The following is a 15,480-nucleotide window of genomic DNA, read 5'->3' as shown; positions in this document are numbered from 1 at the left end:
ATAAAATACCCAAAATATGAATAAAACAAAACAAAATAAAGTTGTAATTTTTGGGGGGAAAAGTCAAAATATTGTGGCAATAAAATGAAAATATGATGGGACTAAATTCATAATATTATGAGAAGAAAATTTCAGAGAAGAACATTGAAATATTGACACAAGAAAACTAAAAAAAAAAGAAACAGCAGAAATGGAAATATAGAGAGAATAAAGCAAAAATATAAAAAGAAAAACATTGAATCCATTCTAAGAACAAAAAAAATCCCACTTTACAGAATATTAAAGAAAAAAAAATTAAGTTGTAATATTAAACAAACAAAATAAAATAATTAAAAATAATGTTGTGTTGCTGCCTTTGCACCAATGAAGTGATTAATGACCTGTCTAACACACATCAAACACAGGGACCGTGACGTTTGTGGCTAAAAACAAAACCCACTGACCTCTGGAGGACCCCTCAGATTGTTGGCGGTCCCTACAGTGCAGATTTTTGAGCAGCTGCATGGACTTCCCGGCCATGATGATCTGCTTGAGGACGGGCTTGAGGAAGGACACCATGGTGAGCTGCCTGTTGCCGGTGCCAGCGGCATCGCCCCCGGAGCTGCCGCTGGCCGCGTCGTTCATCTCGCTCTCCACCGTCTCCGATATGCTGTAGAGCGTGTAGGTGGCGTACCAGAAGTCCCTGTGGTTCACCGGCACGTCTTTGTTCCTGATGGAAACAATGCTTTCCTTTTTATTTATTTACTTTTTCATACCATCTCGTCCAGGGGTTCTCAAATGGTCTCAAACTACGACCCCCTTTTTCCAATGGTTATTGAGCCAGGACCCACTTTTATTGAACTCATTATTTGTATATATTTTTTTTACATATTTATTGTAGTCAGTTAATTTTTTTAGGTTTTTATTTAATCCATACATCCATTTTCTATGTAATTATTAATTTTGTTTTTTTTATTATTTTATGCTTTTATTTCTGGTATTTTCATTCTGATTGTTTTCACATTCGTATTTAAGTCATTTTTATTTTTTACTTATTATTTTTTTTTTTACATAAGTATTTTTTGTATTTATTTCCTACACTAATTTATATTTATTTATTTTTCTTTTTTTTTACACTTTTAGGTCAGTTTTTTTTATTTTGATTGTATTTTTTTGTATTTAATTTAATTAGATTTTATTATAATCATTTTATTTATTTTATTGTTTAAACATTTATAGACATAATTAAATGTCAAAAGTGCATTTTAGAGGAATATTGAGGCATTTTGTCAAGGAAAGGAGAAAGAACATGACCACTCCATGCATAGAAATAATAAGTGAAAGATGAAAAAGAACATGCAATTTTTCATATGCCAGGTAGGAAAATAATAATAATAATAATAATAATAATAATAATAAGTACATAATTTTAGGTCATGTCTGACTAGCTGTCTGCGACCCACCTGGGATGGACCTGGGACCACTGCTGGGTCTCAACCCACCAGCTGAGAACCACTAATCTGCATTTGCTTGGGCCTACCTTTGAATAATGAACTCCTTGGCGGGGTCAAACAGATGGCCGTGGACAATCCATTCGTCCACTATCTCCAAATATGGTCTGACGGTCTCAGTCCACAGTGAAAAGAGTAACGCCACCTAGTGGACAATCATGCAAACTTAGATATTACAATCTGCAGCAATATATTTTAACAAGGATACAAAAATACTACAGTACAGCGGAATGACTCCCGAATGAAAAGACACTGTCACAAGAGTTCCTGACATAAGGGACTGACTTTTGTCTAGTATCGGACTTGTAGGTTGATGATTAAAATTTAAATAAAGGTTTGGACTTGTTCAAACAAGAGAGAAGTGGTGTGTACAATCTGTACATTGATGTGTACTTTCTCTTAAAAATGGAGGGTGACTTCATGTTGGGTTGTTAAATAGGTTGAAAAACTAATTGGATCCACGATGTCGCCTCAACCAACACCACAGATAGATTGCAGCCCTGTCGGAATCACTGTGCCACGTTGCGTTGAAGTGCACGAGTAAAACTCACCGTTTGCTCGGAAGCTTCTCCGATGCTGTCGTACTCGATGATGGCTTTGTACAGCGTGTTGAGCAAGTGGGACGCCCGCACCACGTTGGGGGTTTCGGAGGGGACCTCGGCGATCCCGGTGCAAAAGACTTTGTGGAGCACTTTGATTTGAGCGAGGTGAGGATTGAGGCGCTCCAGAACAGCCGTCAGCGTCACAGTTTCGTCTGTAAAAGAACCGTATGGCATTCAAGTGATGTCAGCACACCGGAGGAACCTCATTAGTTGTAACAACAGTAGTAGTAGTAGTACTAGTCGTAGTACTAAACGCAAGTGTACTTGCCTTTGCAGACGAGTCCTCTCTCAATGGTTGTCAGCTCCTCCTTGAAGCTGGTGAAGAACTTGTTGAGGGCCCACACAAAGGCCTGGTAGGTCCTAAATGGAGGCTCCGAGCCCCTCTTGGAGGGGTGGGCAGAACCGGCCCCGGCCGGACCGACATCCGGGCTGTGCCCCGTCACCTCGTCGATGAACCTCTGCAGCCGGGACACCGCCTGGCCGTACACAGCAATGTGCTCCAGCACGGAGCGCAGACAGTTCTGCAGCAAAGTATGAGAAGAAAAGGTTCATTTTTATGCAAGAAAAAGCACATTACCGATGGATTGTTGTTTGAACGTACACTGGTCAGATGAGTTACCACCACGTTATTCCTGACTGACACTTTTCCATCATGGTGCTGGAATATAAAGTGTTTTTTAACCCCAGACAGAAGCCTGCAACACAATGTGTGCTCATTATATCCAATGAAACATAATAATCATTCAAGTTAATTCATGCTCGCCGTAATGTACTGACAATGACAATGTGAACGGCAAAGTCAGTGCTAATGACTACGGCTATGCTAACAGCTAAGTTAACAGCTATTTTCATGGCAATATTAGCAGCAATGACCGCGGCTATAGTTAGTGCCAATGTTAGTAGCAGGCAATGATAGTGGCTATGTTAGCACCAATGTTAGCGGAAATGTTAGCGGAAATGTTAGCACCAATGTTAGCGGAAATGTTAGCGGAAATGTTAGCGGAAATGTTAGCGGAAATGTTAGCGCCAACGTTAGCGCCAACGTTAGCGCCAACGTTAGCGCCAACGTTAGCGCCAACGTTAGCGCCAACGTTAGCGTCAACGTTGGCGTCAACGTTAGCGCCAACGTTAGCGCCAACGTTAGCGCCAACGTTAGCGCCAACGTTAGCGTCAACGTTAGCGCCAACGTTAGCGCCAACGTTAGCGCCAACGTTAGCGCCAACGTTAGCGCCAACGTTAGCGTCAACGTTAGCGTCAACGTTAGCGTCAACGTTAGCGTCAACGTTAGCGACAATGACAGTGGCAAAGTGAGCAGCTTGCAATTACAGCGGCTATGCTAGTAGAAATGTTAGCAGCAATGTGAAGGGTAATATTAGCAACAATTACAGCGACTAACAGCAACACCGAACTACTCACCACAGTGTTTCTCTGATAACTTGTGTCTCTGTGAGAAAGGCTTTTTCTTCAGGCAGATACAGTGGATCCGTGTTGTACAAATGCTGGTCCCTGTGGAGGCAAACAGCACTTTGCAATACTCCATCCATGTATTTGAAGTGTATTGTAGAACCAAAAATCAGCATGGTCCTTACCAGACATTGAGCAGGTTGGAGTGCAAATGGAGGCTGTGGGCGAATCGAGGGCCGTTCGCCACCCAGTAGGGGGTCACCACATGCCGCTCGAGCCAGGCACGGGCATCGGGTTCGCCCACTGCAATGACACGTGTCGTCATTCAAGATTTGTTCACGTGTGTTCGCTGGGGATTGGCTCCTACCTGTCCATGTGACTGGGACGGTCTTGCTTGCGTTGTCTTTGTCCTCCTGGGGGGTTTTGTCCAACTGAATCCCGGAGTCCTCCCTGCTGATCGGCTGATGGCCGTTTTCGTCCTCACTCTCCTCCTCAGACCATTCCTGAAGAAAGAACATCCGATGCTTTGAAGTCCCAACAAAAATCCCGTAAATAACAGAAATGTAATTTATCTGTTCCAGGGTCAAACTACGACCAAACAAACACATTATTACCTGCACAGACAACATTCTTAACACTTAAAATACTGAACTTTGCCATACATTAAGCTCCATTTCAATGTCAATGGTCGTCTATGTCATCCTGCAGCCACCACTAATAGATTCCAGCCCTGTGGGGAACAACGTGACAGGGATATTACTCACAGGCGTATCTGGGAACGGGCCGCGGTCAATGTCCTCTCCCTCCATCAGATATGTCGGCCAGTCAAAGTTGTCCTCTGGCTCTGTGGAGGATGCCATTAAAAATGAATACTGTAAAATGAAAATTAAGATGTGCTAAAAACGTAAACATACCAGCCTCCTTCATGCGGGGTCTTTCCGTAAAGTTGGTGTTGGAGGGTGAGCCTGATAAGCATAGCAGCAGTGACAGTATGCTGTAGTGGATATCAGTCTGCAACGCAGCACAATGATCGTGGGTTGCTAATCAAGTCTCATGGGGTTTTAAAAAGAAATGTATGAGCCATGTTGTACCTTTGTACCATTGGTATTTGATAAAGGTGAGTTGAGGAACTCCTCAGTGAGTCTCATCCAGCTGTCAGCTTTACTCACTTCCGAGTGGACCATGAGCTTCTCATAGATTCTGGTAAAAGATATTTACCATAGTTTTAGTTGTCAAGGTGTTGCTTTGAGCACAATTCACTAGCAAACTTAAAAAAAGGCTCACTCACCCACTGATGCTACGCTGCACTTTGTGACTGTCCACATCCAGGAAACGATGGAACCTGACAGCAAAGCACACACATTAGCGCTAGCTAGCATCACATCACGCTTGGCTACTAGTATCAGTACTACTACTACCGGGAAACAAATGAGCTGATAAAATACATTATCTCACCTGAAGTTGGACCAAGCAAATTTGAGTGCCAACTGGAAATTGGGCTCCTCCTCATCTTCATCCTCCGCCAGACCACAAACACACCTGATCAGCTTCTTGGTTTCCCTCTCCGTCTCCTTCTCGAAGGTACTCCAGTGAGCCATGACCGATATCTGTCAGGTTGACCGTTAAATAACGATCTCATATAACCAGGGTAATACCATCACACCGGGATAACACAACACCGCACCGTGAATTTCTCTTGGAGACGAACAATGTATCTATCTATCTATTTGTTTCTGTAGCCTTAGCAGCCTGAACTGTAGCAACATCTTCACCAAACAGCGCGCGACGATTGCTTCCTGGGTTGAGTTGCGCATGCGTGAAATAAAACTCTGATTAAATTGTATTTTTGACCTAATTCATAATTATATTTTACATTTACTGTTGATTTACACTTTTAATTCATGTAAAGTGAAATAAAAGCTACAATTAGGCGATGAAAGCCGGTCACGGCATTTTATTTACCTATTTCCCACAATTCCCTGCGCGGTACCGTCGGCTACCTGAAAGTTATTATTGAAGCCTTTTTTTGTAACGTTCCACATTTCACCCCAAATTAACATAAATTCACACCAGGGGTGTTAGTGTTTGATTTGGTACTCGGTCGTTTAAATCCAAAGCTGATATGTTATGTTAAACAACAACAGCGTCGCGTTGCTCGGTTACAGAAGATGGCAACAAGTGGACAATCTTCCGTGTAGAACGTCTCTGGCGCTTCCCTCTCCTCCCAGCAAAGACAGATTTGAATGTCTTTTCAATCAGATGCACAATTAAAAGCGACACGTGTCACTTTAAAGTGCTACAACATTACATTCAGTGCAACATTGCAGGGCGTGCATGTGCAAACGTAATAGATGCGTGTGTTTTTTTTTGCAAACGGGGCGTGGCTTATTCGTCCCCACAGTCCAGCCGCTTCCCTGCGAATCCAAACAGAACTTCGCTGCTGCCGTCACAGCGCTTTGACTGCAGCGACTCGTCCACAACCGAGAGATGAAGAGGAGGCTGCAAAAGAAATACTTGATTCTGATCCTCGCCTACTCGGGTTTGCTTCTGCTCATCCCGTATGTGTTCGACTTCGGGGACAAGTCGCTGCATGGCGCTAAGCTGCTGCAGCAGCAGTCCCGCTGCTCGGACCTGAAGAACGCTGTGGCCGTGCTGTGGGAGCGCGGCGACAAGGTGGACGGCGCCAACGCCACAGAGGAGCCGGGTAAAAACAGCAGCCGGCCCCGCACTCACATCTACTTGCACGCCACCTGGAGGACCGGCTCGTCGTTCCTGGGGGAGCTCTTTAACCAGCATCCAGATGTCTTCTACCTGTACGAGCCCATGTGGCACATCTGGCAGGCTTTGTACCCGGGTGATGCGGGCAGCCTGCAGGGCGCCGTGCGTGACATGATGAGCGCCTTGTTCCGCTGTGACTTCTCCGTGCTCAAGCTGTACGCCGGCACGCAGAACATCACCACAGCCTTCATCTTCGGATGGAAGATGAACAAGGTGGTGTGCTCCGAGCCGCTGTGCGACGCTCACAAGAGGCACCATGTCGGTCTGGTCCAGGAGGACCGCTGCGCCAAGTGCCCAAAGCGGGACATCAGGGATCTGGAGCGGGAGTGCAAGAAGTACCCTGTGGTGGTCATTAAAGGGGTGCGTGTTTTGGACCTCAACACCTTGGTGCCCCTGATGAAGGACCCAGCCATAAAGCTCCACATCGTGCAGCTCTTCCGGGACCCCAGGGCGGTGCACAACTCCCGCCTGAAGTCCAAACAGGCTCTAGTGAAGGAGAGCATCCAGGTGCTGAGGAGCAAGAAGCAGAACGACAAGTATAAACGTCTCCTGGTGCCCAACAATCGGCTGAACCGGGCCGAGAGCTACGTGTCCAGCGCCATGGAGCTCATCTGCGACAACTGGCTCAGCGACATGATGCTGGTGTCCAACGCGCCGCCCTGGGTACGGAGAAGCTACCACCGCATCCGCTATGAGGACCTGGTGCTGCACCCTGCCCAGGAGCTCCAGAAGCTCTACCGCTTCTCCAACCTCTCCTCGTCGCCTGCGCTGGAAAGCTTCGCCCTCAACATGACCCATGGCCGAGGCTACTCCTCGGACAAGCCGTTCCTCATCTCGTCCCGGGACGCCAAGGAAGCGATCTACGCCTGGAGGGAGCGTCTCAGCGTGGAGCAGATCAACCAGGTGGAGGCCTACTGCAGCGAGGTCATGAGGCAGCTGGGCTACCCGAGGCACGGCGTAGACAAAACCACATGAGCGTGTCACGGTGAGGAGACGACTTCTTTGCTTCTTGGTCACTTGTCGCTAGGCAGAGTTCACGGGGGCACCTTTGTGTCTGCCCCAAGGGCCGCAGTCAGGCAAAACTAAGACAACTACAGCCTTTTACACCCTTCTATGTGGATCGGGGGCGGCAAACGGCGGACAAGCATCTTAATCCGTCCGGTAGCATGACTTGCGGTGTTGTTGTGGCACGCTTAAGTCGGCAAAATAGTCAGATGCAAACAACACAACACAATACAAACAAATATCGAGTCGCAATACCCATATATTCCTGCCACAAGGCATGCTGGGTAGCTTGTAATACTCTTTCTCCCAATGTTTTGCTGTGTTTGTCACATTTTTGTTTAATTACAAAATAGCCAGTGTTTTATTGTTCATTCTTCATGTTGTTGGTGTCGCTGAACTACCCAGCATGCCTTGGAGGCATTTGAGATTAATTGATGTGTTGTATTTCGCACTCAGTTGTTGATTTATGTGATGCGTTCACTTGCTGTCGGTGGGTGTGATGTGGTACATACAGAGTAGACGGATCGTCTATTTTTATTTTATTTTTTTACGCAGAGCGGCCTGCGAGTAAAAACGTTTGCCCAATCGATTAAAATATTTGTACGAGATTATTCACATTTTGTCCATATTCAACTCCAAATTAATCACATTTAATCACAGATAGAAATGTTTTTAAGGGTCATTATTTAAAACATGCCCTGTGATTGGCTGGCGACCAGTCCGGGGTGTGCCCAGCCTCTTTCCCGGGGGCAGCTGGGATGGGCTCCAGCACCCCTCGTGACCCTTGTGAGGATAAGCGGTAGAAAATGAATGAATGAATGAATTATTTAAAACAATACAGTCAACAAGCATATATTTGTATTACTATTTTTTCTTTATTATTAGCATATTAGCTCTTAAACTCACCCACAAACGTTCAGCAAATACAAAATGTGAGTGAGTGAGACCTCTCACACTAATATATTTTGTTTTATTACAGTGTCACCTCAAAATAAGATTTGTTTATTTATGATACCGGTTTTAAATTCTAAATGTTTGTGAGTAAAAAAGTCAATTTAGGAAAATTCAGAAAGGATTATTATTAAAAAATTGCCTCAATGCACCTTTCCTTCATGAAATGTACAAATGAAAATACCTAAAACATTGGGCAATAGTCATAACACATTTCATCCAAATTGCAAACCTAATGTCATTTCTCTTTTAAAACATTAAAATACACAGAAATTCATCGTTATATTACGATAAATGTTATTTTATTACAATACTCTAACTATTTCCACAGATTTTGAATGTTTAATACGATTTGGAATTTGTCCTACTTTTTCAACGGTCATTGAACGCACCATCCTACCGTTCTCCGAAGCAAAGAGGGCTGTATGGATGTATTTGGATGTATTTTCCCCCTTTTTCTTTCACCTCATACTTGCTCCCGAATGCTGATACTATGTGGGAATGCATAAAGGTAAGATTTGATGACTTTGAGTGCTAATGTGCATCATTGTGGTAGTTCCATGCTAAATGGCTAACGCTAGCAAAACACTGGACTTCAGCCACGGTCATCACATTGACAGCCCGTCAATAGCAGCCGGAAGTCCAATTTAGCTGGCAGTTCGATGCCAAAATCATCAGAGAGATGTAAAAATGTGAAAAGCACTGGTTAGTTGGGCCACTCTTATGCCAAGGTAGCACTGTATATGACAATAAAAACAATACCTGCACTGCTCCAGTCTCTGGCAGGCCATGGAATCCGTGAGAAGTCAAACACAGCGACAGTAGATACAAATAACTTTGGTTTTGCTACAAGAGCCATCTGCCAGGGCTTTGAAGCTAACTTTACCAATCTATTTTGTATATTTGTTCCAACTTGTGGCTACAGTTACCGTGCTTCAATCAAACTACGGTGGGGGCCGAGGGTCAAAATAATTGCCGCCTGTAAAGGAAAACTTATGTTAATGTGTCATGATGCCATTATAGATTGGTTTACCCGCCTCTATGTATAGTTCTGTGTAAAAAGCACAAGTGGACAAATGCCAGATCTGCTGTTATCTGGCTCCAGTTTTTAGCAAATGTTTTTATACTGCGTGCATTCATTCATTCATTCATTTTCTACCGCTTTTTCCTCACGAGGGTCGCGGGGGTGCTGGAGCCTATCCCAGCTGTCTTCAGGCGTAAGGCGGGGTACACCCTGGACTGGTCGCCAGCCAATCACAGGGCACACATAGACAAACAACCATTCACACTCACATTCATACCTATGGACAATTTGGAGTAGCCAATTAACCTAGCATGTTTTTGGAATGTGGGAGGAAACCGGAGTACCCGGAGAAAACCCACGCATGCACGGGGAGAACATGCAAACTCCACACAGAGATGCCCGAGGGTGGAATTGAACCCTGGTCTCCTAGCTGTGAGGTCTGTGCGCTAACCCCTAGACCACCGTGCCGCCCTACTGCGTGCATTTGGGTCCCAAATTTGAGTTTTGGAAGTTATGTAATATTTTTACTCTCCAGGCTAAACACACCCTGAAACAACATTACACGGTTTATGAGACATGCGTATTAAAAACACAAATGAATCACTGCTCCACACTCTATGCCACAAAGCAGGTCAAATAACGTTCTCTTCCATGGCTGCTTTTCAAGCAAATAAATGTCTGTGTACTCCTACACGCTATAATGTAGCTTTCATTCACCCAGATATAAATAGATTCTTATTTTGCAGTTTGGAGGTTAAGTTCTTCAAGCATGTGGGCCTCGCTCTTGGGTCTTTCCCAAGCTAAGATGAAGAAGTGAATCTCAAGGGCAACGGCGTTGAAAACAATGGCGTGTTCTGTGGGGGTGACATTTGAATCTGGACAGTACAATCTCTGTGAAAATGAGCGGTTTTGCCGAGGCACGAGGACGCTTCATTTATCAGCTGGGGGGGCGGACAAGGCTCTCTCTCTGTTTGCTTCTTTGACCTGACATTATTTGAATGATGCAGTGTAGTCTCACATCAGTGAAAGATGGCTCTTTTTTCCATTGAAAGACCCACAATGATGTTGTAAGTCATTAGTATGTGGTTAGAAACACATCGAAATCTATCATCTATCCCGCCCGCGTTTGCTCCGTTATTGAAAGGAGAGGTGCTCAAACGCAGGCTTTTCAAATTGCAGGTTTTTATGACATCTCGGACAACAAACAGGCTTCGCTACACAGCTTTTCAGGAACTGTCTAATTTTTCGATTCAGGAATCGACGGGCCTCCACTTTCTCTCGTATCGTATTAACGCCAGTCTTGAAAACCATTCTTCATTCACACCAAAATGTAATTTAACGAGAAAAATATATCAAAAACAGCAAAAATTAACAAGATTGAAGTCAATAACATTGTAATATTATGAGAAAAATCACGTCATTTTAGTAGTGTAAAGTTGAAATATTAAAAAAAGACAAAGTTGGAATGTGAAAAGCAAATAAAGTTGTAATTTTTGAAAAATTGGTTGCCGTGTTCCAAGAATAAAATAATATTATATTATGGGAATAAGTCATAATTACGAGAAGAAATTCTATGAGAATCAGGTCAAAATATTAAGTATTGTAGCAGAAAAAAGTTGCAATTTTACGGGAATAAGCTCTTAACATGAGCCGAGTGGTTAGCATGTTGGCCACACAGTCAGGAGATTGGGAAGACCAGGATTCAATTCCACTCTCTGGAATTTCATTATGGAGTTTGCATGTTCTCCCCGTGCATGCGTGGGTTTTCTCCGGGTACTCCGGTTTCCTCCCACATTCCAAAAACATGCTAGGTTAATTGTCCATAGGTATGAATGTGAGTGTGAATGGTTGTTTGTACTCGCCGCCCCCTGGTTCGGTGCCCCAGTGAACAAGATGGAAAGTACTCGTAGTACCAGTATCTTGGGGTCTATCAAGGGGGTGCTGGATCCTTCCCGGTGATTGTAAAGGCAAAAATGTAAGGTTCGCACTTTAGCATCATATAGCTGATCAGTCTGGGTCTTAGTACACAACAGCTCCAGAGCCACATCGGCAGGGGGGGCGGGGGCGGTGAGACAAGGTCCGCTTGCCCACCCTCCATCTGCTCCACGCTTATTGCTTGCAAGCAGCTCGCTTCTTAAAGGCTCCGCCTGTCCGAGCCGATGGTGACAGGCTGCTTGGTAACCCCTTGGGGGGGCGTACCCCTGTCACTGACAGACATGTACACAATGACCTCTTTCTCTGCGCCACAGCCCGAGGCCGGGCGACTCTATGCCAGCCAGAGTCAGTACCACACGCCCGTTCGTGCCAAGCGTGGAACAATGAAGGCTTTATTGAAGATCTTCAAGGAGGGAATCCAAATGTCCACCCGTGAAAACACTTGAAGTTCTGTCAGATGGACTTGAACAGAGCTATGACAATAACAACCCTACTGGGAACGCCATTTGGCTTGAATACCAAGAACTCCCACGTCTCAAGCTGACTCACTGAAGGACAGAAACAGAGCTTTAGTTTAAGACGTGTAGCAAAGCCTGCTATGATTAACATATATTACTGTTAGAATATCATTTAAAAAGTCACTTTTGTCTAACAGGGGACCTTTAAAGTTGCGGCAACAATCTGGTCTTGCTAGTTTCTGTGTGAAAGGCATAAGTGGATGAATGTTGGATAGATTGTTACGGCTTCGATTTGGCAGGGAAAAAGGAAGTAGAGCACATGGTCCAAAATGCAGCCCCAGGCTGCAATTTGTAAAAAAATATTAAACACAAAAAGGTTTTTTTTTTACTTTTAACAGCAAAAATTGAAAAATCTGTTGTACTTTTACATGAATAAAGTCAAAATATTAATTGAACAAAGTTGTAATTTTACAAGAATAACATTGGAAGATTAGGAGGAAAAAACATTTAGTAGCATAAAGTTGAAATATTAAATAAATAATTTTTTTATTGTTATAGAAACAAAACCGTTTCTATAATATTTTAAAATTTTGATTTTAATTTTTTGGGAATCATTCTCAATCCTTATGTGAAACAGGAACATATATTTCTTTCCCTTTTTCTGTGCATTATAACATGAGAAAACGAGTTAATATGAGCTAGCTTACAATGCTGTCCTTGGGATACACCTATTTCAACTTTGTAAACGATGATACTATTATTGCAGTATCTTGCCCTATTGTCATATTTTAAAACACTATTCAAATTTGTTTGATACACATTGATACACATACTTAGTATGCTAGTTCTGTCAACAACAACAGCAGCGACAACACTTATGATGTCCACTTTCATTGGGATGGCTGTATCTTCCAGCACACGACATGTGCTCCAATTCTCAGGTAAAAAAAAATGCTGACGGCAAACATCTTGTTGAGTCTTTGTAGCGAGCTAGCTATCCACTCTTCCGTTTGTGACTAGATTGTGTTCGTCCGCAAGATAAAAATACTTCATGTTAGCTGCTTCAATAATAATATTGCTGTAGCTTGGTTAATATACAAGTCAGTTATGTAAATGGACACTGTTGGCATTTTTTTATTTTTTTTTCGAGGGCTTTAACATCAAAATAGGTATTCCCATGACGCCCGTTCTTGGCTAGCTGAATTTAACTCAGTTTCTCGCGCTAGAATGCACAGAAAAAAATGTTTCACATTGAGAATGATGGGCAAAATTCCAAAAAAGTGCAGTTCCCCTTTAAAAAAATGTAATTTTACAAGAATAAAGTCAAAATATTGTGAGAAAAAGTTGTATTCCAGCAGAAAAGATGTTGCTATTTTACAAGAATAAGCTCTCAATATTATGAGGACAAATAATGTTGCAAAGTGGAAAAAATATATGCTCTTATTTGAAGTAACAGCATTTGATTGTGTTTCTCTTCCAGGGGCCTGCAAGTCGAGACTGAGGGCGAAACGGGGGACAAACAGCTGGAATGTGTCCCACTGGGAGCAGCAAGCATCGCTCAGGGGCTGTTTTTCTTCCAGCTGAGCACAGCGGATGAGCAGGGGGTGAAAGTGGGACACGGTGGGATGTTTTCTAAAGTCCTACCTGCTCGTCTGTGGAGCCAAGGTGGCAAACAAACACCAGGGAGGCCAGGCTGCTTCACACGTCAACGCTGGCTCTCCTCCCCCTTTTTTTAGTCCTGCTAATCCCCTCCCTTCTTGTCCCTATTTACAAACCGCCAGCACGGCAGGCGGGGTGGGGCTGGAGGGGGGGGGGGGGGCCTTAAAAAGCTTCTCAGGACGTTGCAAGGTGGCCGTCACCTGCCCGCATGACTCAGCAGTAATCTGCACTTACGTGGACTCGCTAACAAGCTAACTTGAAAGTGGCAAGGAGACTCCAGTGTTGGACCCCCTCAATTCCTCAAACCCAACCCCCCTCCGTCCCGTGAGGAATGTGGACAGCTGCAGCAGCAAAACCTTCGCATGAAGGAGACTTTCACTCCACCCAATCAGTTCTGGGACAGACGTGGTACTTTTTATCCTGCCTTCTCTGTCTAAACGTGGTCTAAAAGTCTCATGGTTTATCCTCATACCCTTTCTAAGTCCTGGTTAGGGATGCACATTTGTCATATTTGTACATGAAGGTAAAAACATTTCCATGCTTTCAAATGACCCGAATAAAGAGTCATTGGAAACTTAATGCTGATATTTTCTTGTCCTTTGCTTGACTCCACCCACCGCTTTGATTATTTCATCATATGCTTGCCTCCTAAATACAATCCTATAATATTTGTTGGTCAAAGATCCTGTATAGGACAGAAGCACCGTGATGTTTTTAAGCCCTTCCTGCTAGTCAAAGATCCCCTATACTGTATTGCTGGAGCGCTATGCTGTTTTCAGAATCCTTGCTGGTCAAAGATTCTCTTTACTGTATTGCTGGAGTGCCATGCTGTTTTTAGAATCGTTGCTGGTCAAAGATCCTATATAGGACAGAAGCACCGTGATGTTTTTAAGCCCCTCCTGCTAGTCAAAGATCCTCTATACTGTACTACAGAAGCGCTGTGCTGTTTTTAGAATCCTTGCAGGTCAAAGATCCTGTATAGGACAGAAGCACCGTGATGTTTTTAAGCCCTTCCTGCTAGTCAAAGATCCCCTATACTGTATTGCTGGAGCGCTATGCTGTTTTCAGAATCCTTGCTGGTCAAAGATTCTCTTTACTGTATTGCTGGAGTGCCATGCTGTTTTTAGAATCCTTGCAGGTCAAAGATCCTCTATAGGACAGAAGCACCGTGATGTTTTTAAGCCCCTCTTGCTAGTCAAAGATCCACTATACTGTACTACAGAAGCGCTATGCTGTTTTTAGAATCCTTGCTGGTCAAAGATCCTGTATAGGACAGAAGCACCGTGATGTTTTTAAGCCCCTCCTGCTAGTCAAAGATCCACTATACTGTACTACAGAAGCGCTATGCTGTTTTTAGAATCCTTGCTGGTCAAAGATCCTGTATAGGACAGAAGCACCGTGATGTTTTTAAGCCCTTCCTGCTAGTCAAAGATCCTCCTACTGTACTACAGGAGCGCTATGCTGTTTTTAGAATCCTTGCTGGTCCAAGATCCTGTATAGGACAGAAGCACCGTGATGTTTTTAAGCCCCTTCTGCTAGTCAAAGATCCTCTATACTGTACTACAGGAGCGCTATGCTGTTTTTAGAATCCTTGCTGGTCAAAGATCCTATATAGGACAGAAGCACCGTGATGTTTTTAAGCCCTTCCTGCTAGTCAAAGATCCTCTATACTGTATTGCTGGAGTGCTAAGCTGTTTTTAGAACCCTTGCTGGTCAAAGATCCTATATAGGACAGAAGCACTGTGATGTTTTTAAGCCCTTCCTGCTAGTCAAAAGATCCTCTATACTGTATTGCTGGAGTTCTAAGCTGTTTTTAGAACCCTTGCTGGTCAAAGATCCTATATAGGACAGAAGCACTGTGATGTTTTTAAGCCCTTCCTGCTAGTCAAAGATCCACTATACTGTACTACAGAAGCGCTATGCTGTTTTTAGAATCCTTGCAGGTCAAAGATCCTATATAGGACAGAAGCACTGTGATGTTTTTAAGCCCTTCCTGCTAGTCAAAGATCCACTATACTGTACTACAGAAGCGCTATGCTGTTTTTAGAATCCTTGCAGGTCAAAGATCCTGTATAGGACAGAAGCACCGTGATGTTTTTAAGCCCTTCCTGCTAGTCAAAGATCCTCTATACCAGGGGTCGGGAACCTTTTTGGCTAAGAGAGCCATGAAGGCC

General features: G+C 43.8%; 2 protein-coding genes across 3 annotated transcripts in view; one reads left to right on the top strand and one right to left on the bottom strand.

Annotated features, from left to right (window-relative positions):
- The window catches only part of tubgcp5 (tubulin gamma complex component 5), a 13,182-nt gene extending 7,448 nt beyond the window's left edge, over positions 1–5,734 (bottom strand). Inside the window, exons 1-13 of one of the 2 annotated variants that reach the window (XM_058074141.1) lie at positions 4,952–5,734; positions 4,785–4,838; positions 4,588–4,696; positions 4,411–4,507; positions 4,261–4,340; positions 3,864–3,999; positions 3,682–3,799; positions 3,509–3,598; positions 2,694–2,787; positions 2,361–2,613; positions 2,042–2,244; positions 1,520–1,635; positions 444–709 (exon numbers count right to left, since the gene is read on the bottom strand). In XM_058074141.1, the coding sequence (XP_057930124.1) occupies positions 444–709; positions 1,520–1,635; positions 2,042–2,244; positions 2,361–2,613; positions 2,694–2,787; positions 3,509–3,598; positions 3,682–3,799; positions 3,864–3,999; positions 4,261–4,340; positions 4,411–4,507; positions 4,588–4,696; positions 4,785–4,838; positions 4,952–5,094 (1,759 nt within the window). In that variant the 5' untranslated portion in view covers positions 5,095–5,734. The remainder of the gene's footprint in view (positions 1–443; positions 710–1,519; positions 1,636–2,041; positions 2,245–2,360; positions 2,614–2,693; positions 2,788–3,508; positions 3,599–3,681; positions 3,800–3,863; positions 4,000–4,260; positions 4,341–4,410; positions 4,508–4,587; positions 4,697–4,784; positions 4,839–4,951) is intronic. The other variant, XM_058074140.1, reaches the window with a different exon arrangement.
- A 185-nt stretch (positions 5,735–5,919) lies between these two features.
- On the top strand, positions 5,920–14,737 carry chst7 (carbohydrate (N-acetylglucosamine 6-O) sulfotransferase 7). The gene is made up of 2 exons (XM_058074154.1): positions 5,920–7,259; positions 13,128–14,737. Exon 1 carries the CDS (start codon positions 5,984–5,986, stop codon positions 7,247–7,249), a length of 1,266 nt encoding a protein of 421 aa, XP_057930137.1. The 5' UTR covers positions 5,920–5,983; the 3' UTR covers positions 7,250–7,259; positions 13,128–14,737.
- Positions 14,738–15,480: the final 743 nt, after the last annotated feature.

Source organism: Doryrhamphus excisus, chromosome 5 (genome assembly GCF_030265055.1).
Source record: "Doryrhamphus excisus isolate RoL2022-K1 chromosome 5, RoL_Dexc_1.0, whole genome shotgun sequence".
Lineage (NCBI taxonomy): Eukaryota > Metazoa > Chordata > Actinopteri > Syngnathiformes > Syngnathidae > Doryrhamphus > Doryrhamphus excisus.
The sequence above is the reverse complement of the archived record's forward strand: the minus strand, read 5'-3'. Positions and strand labels throughout refer to the sequence as shown.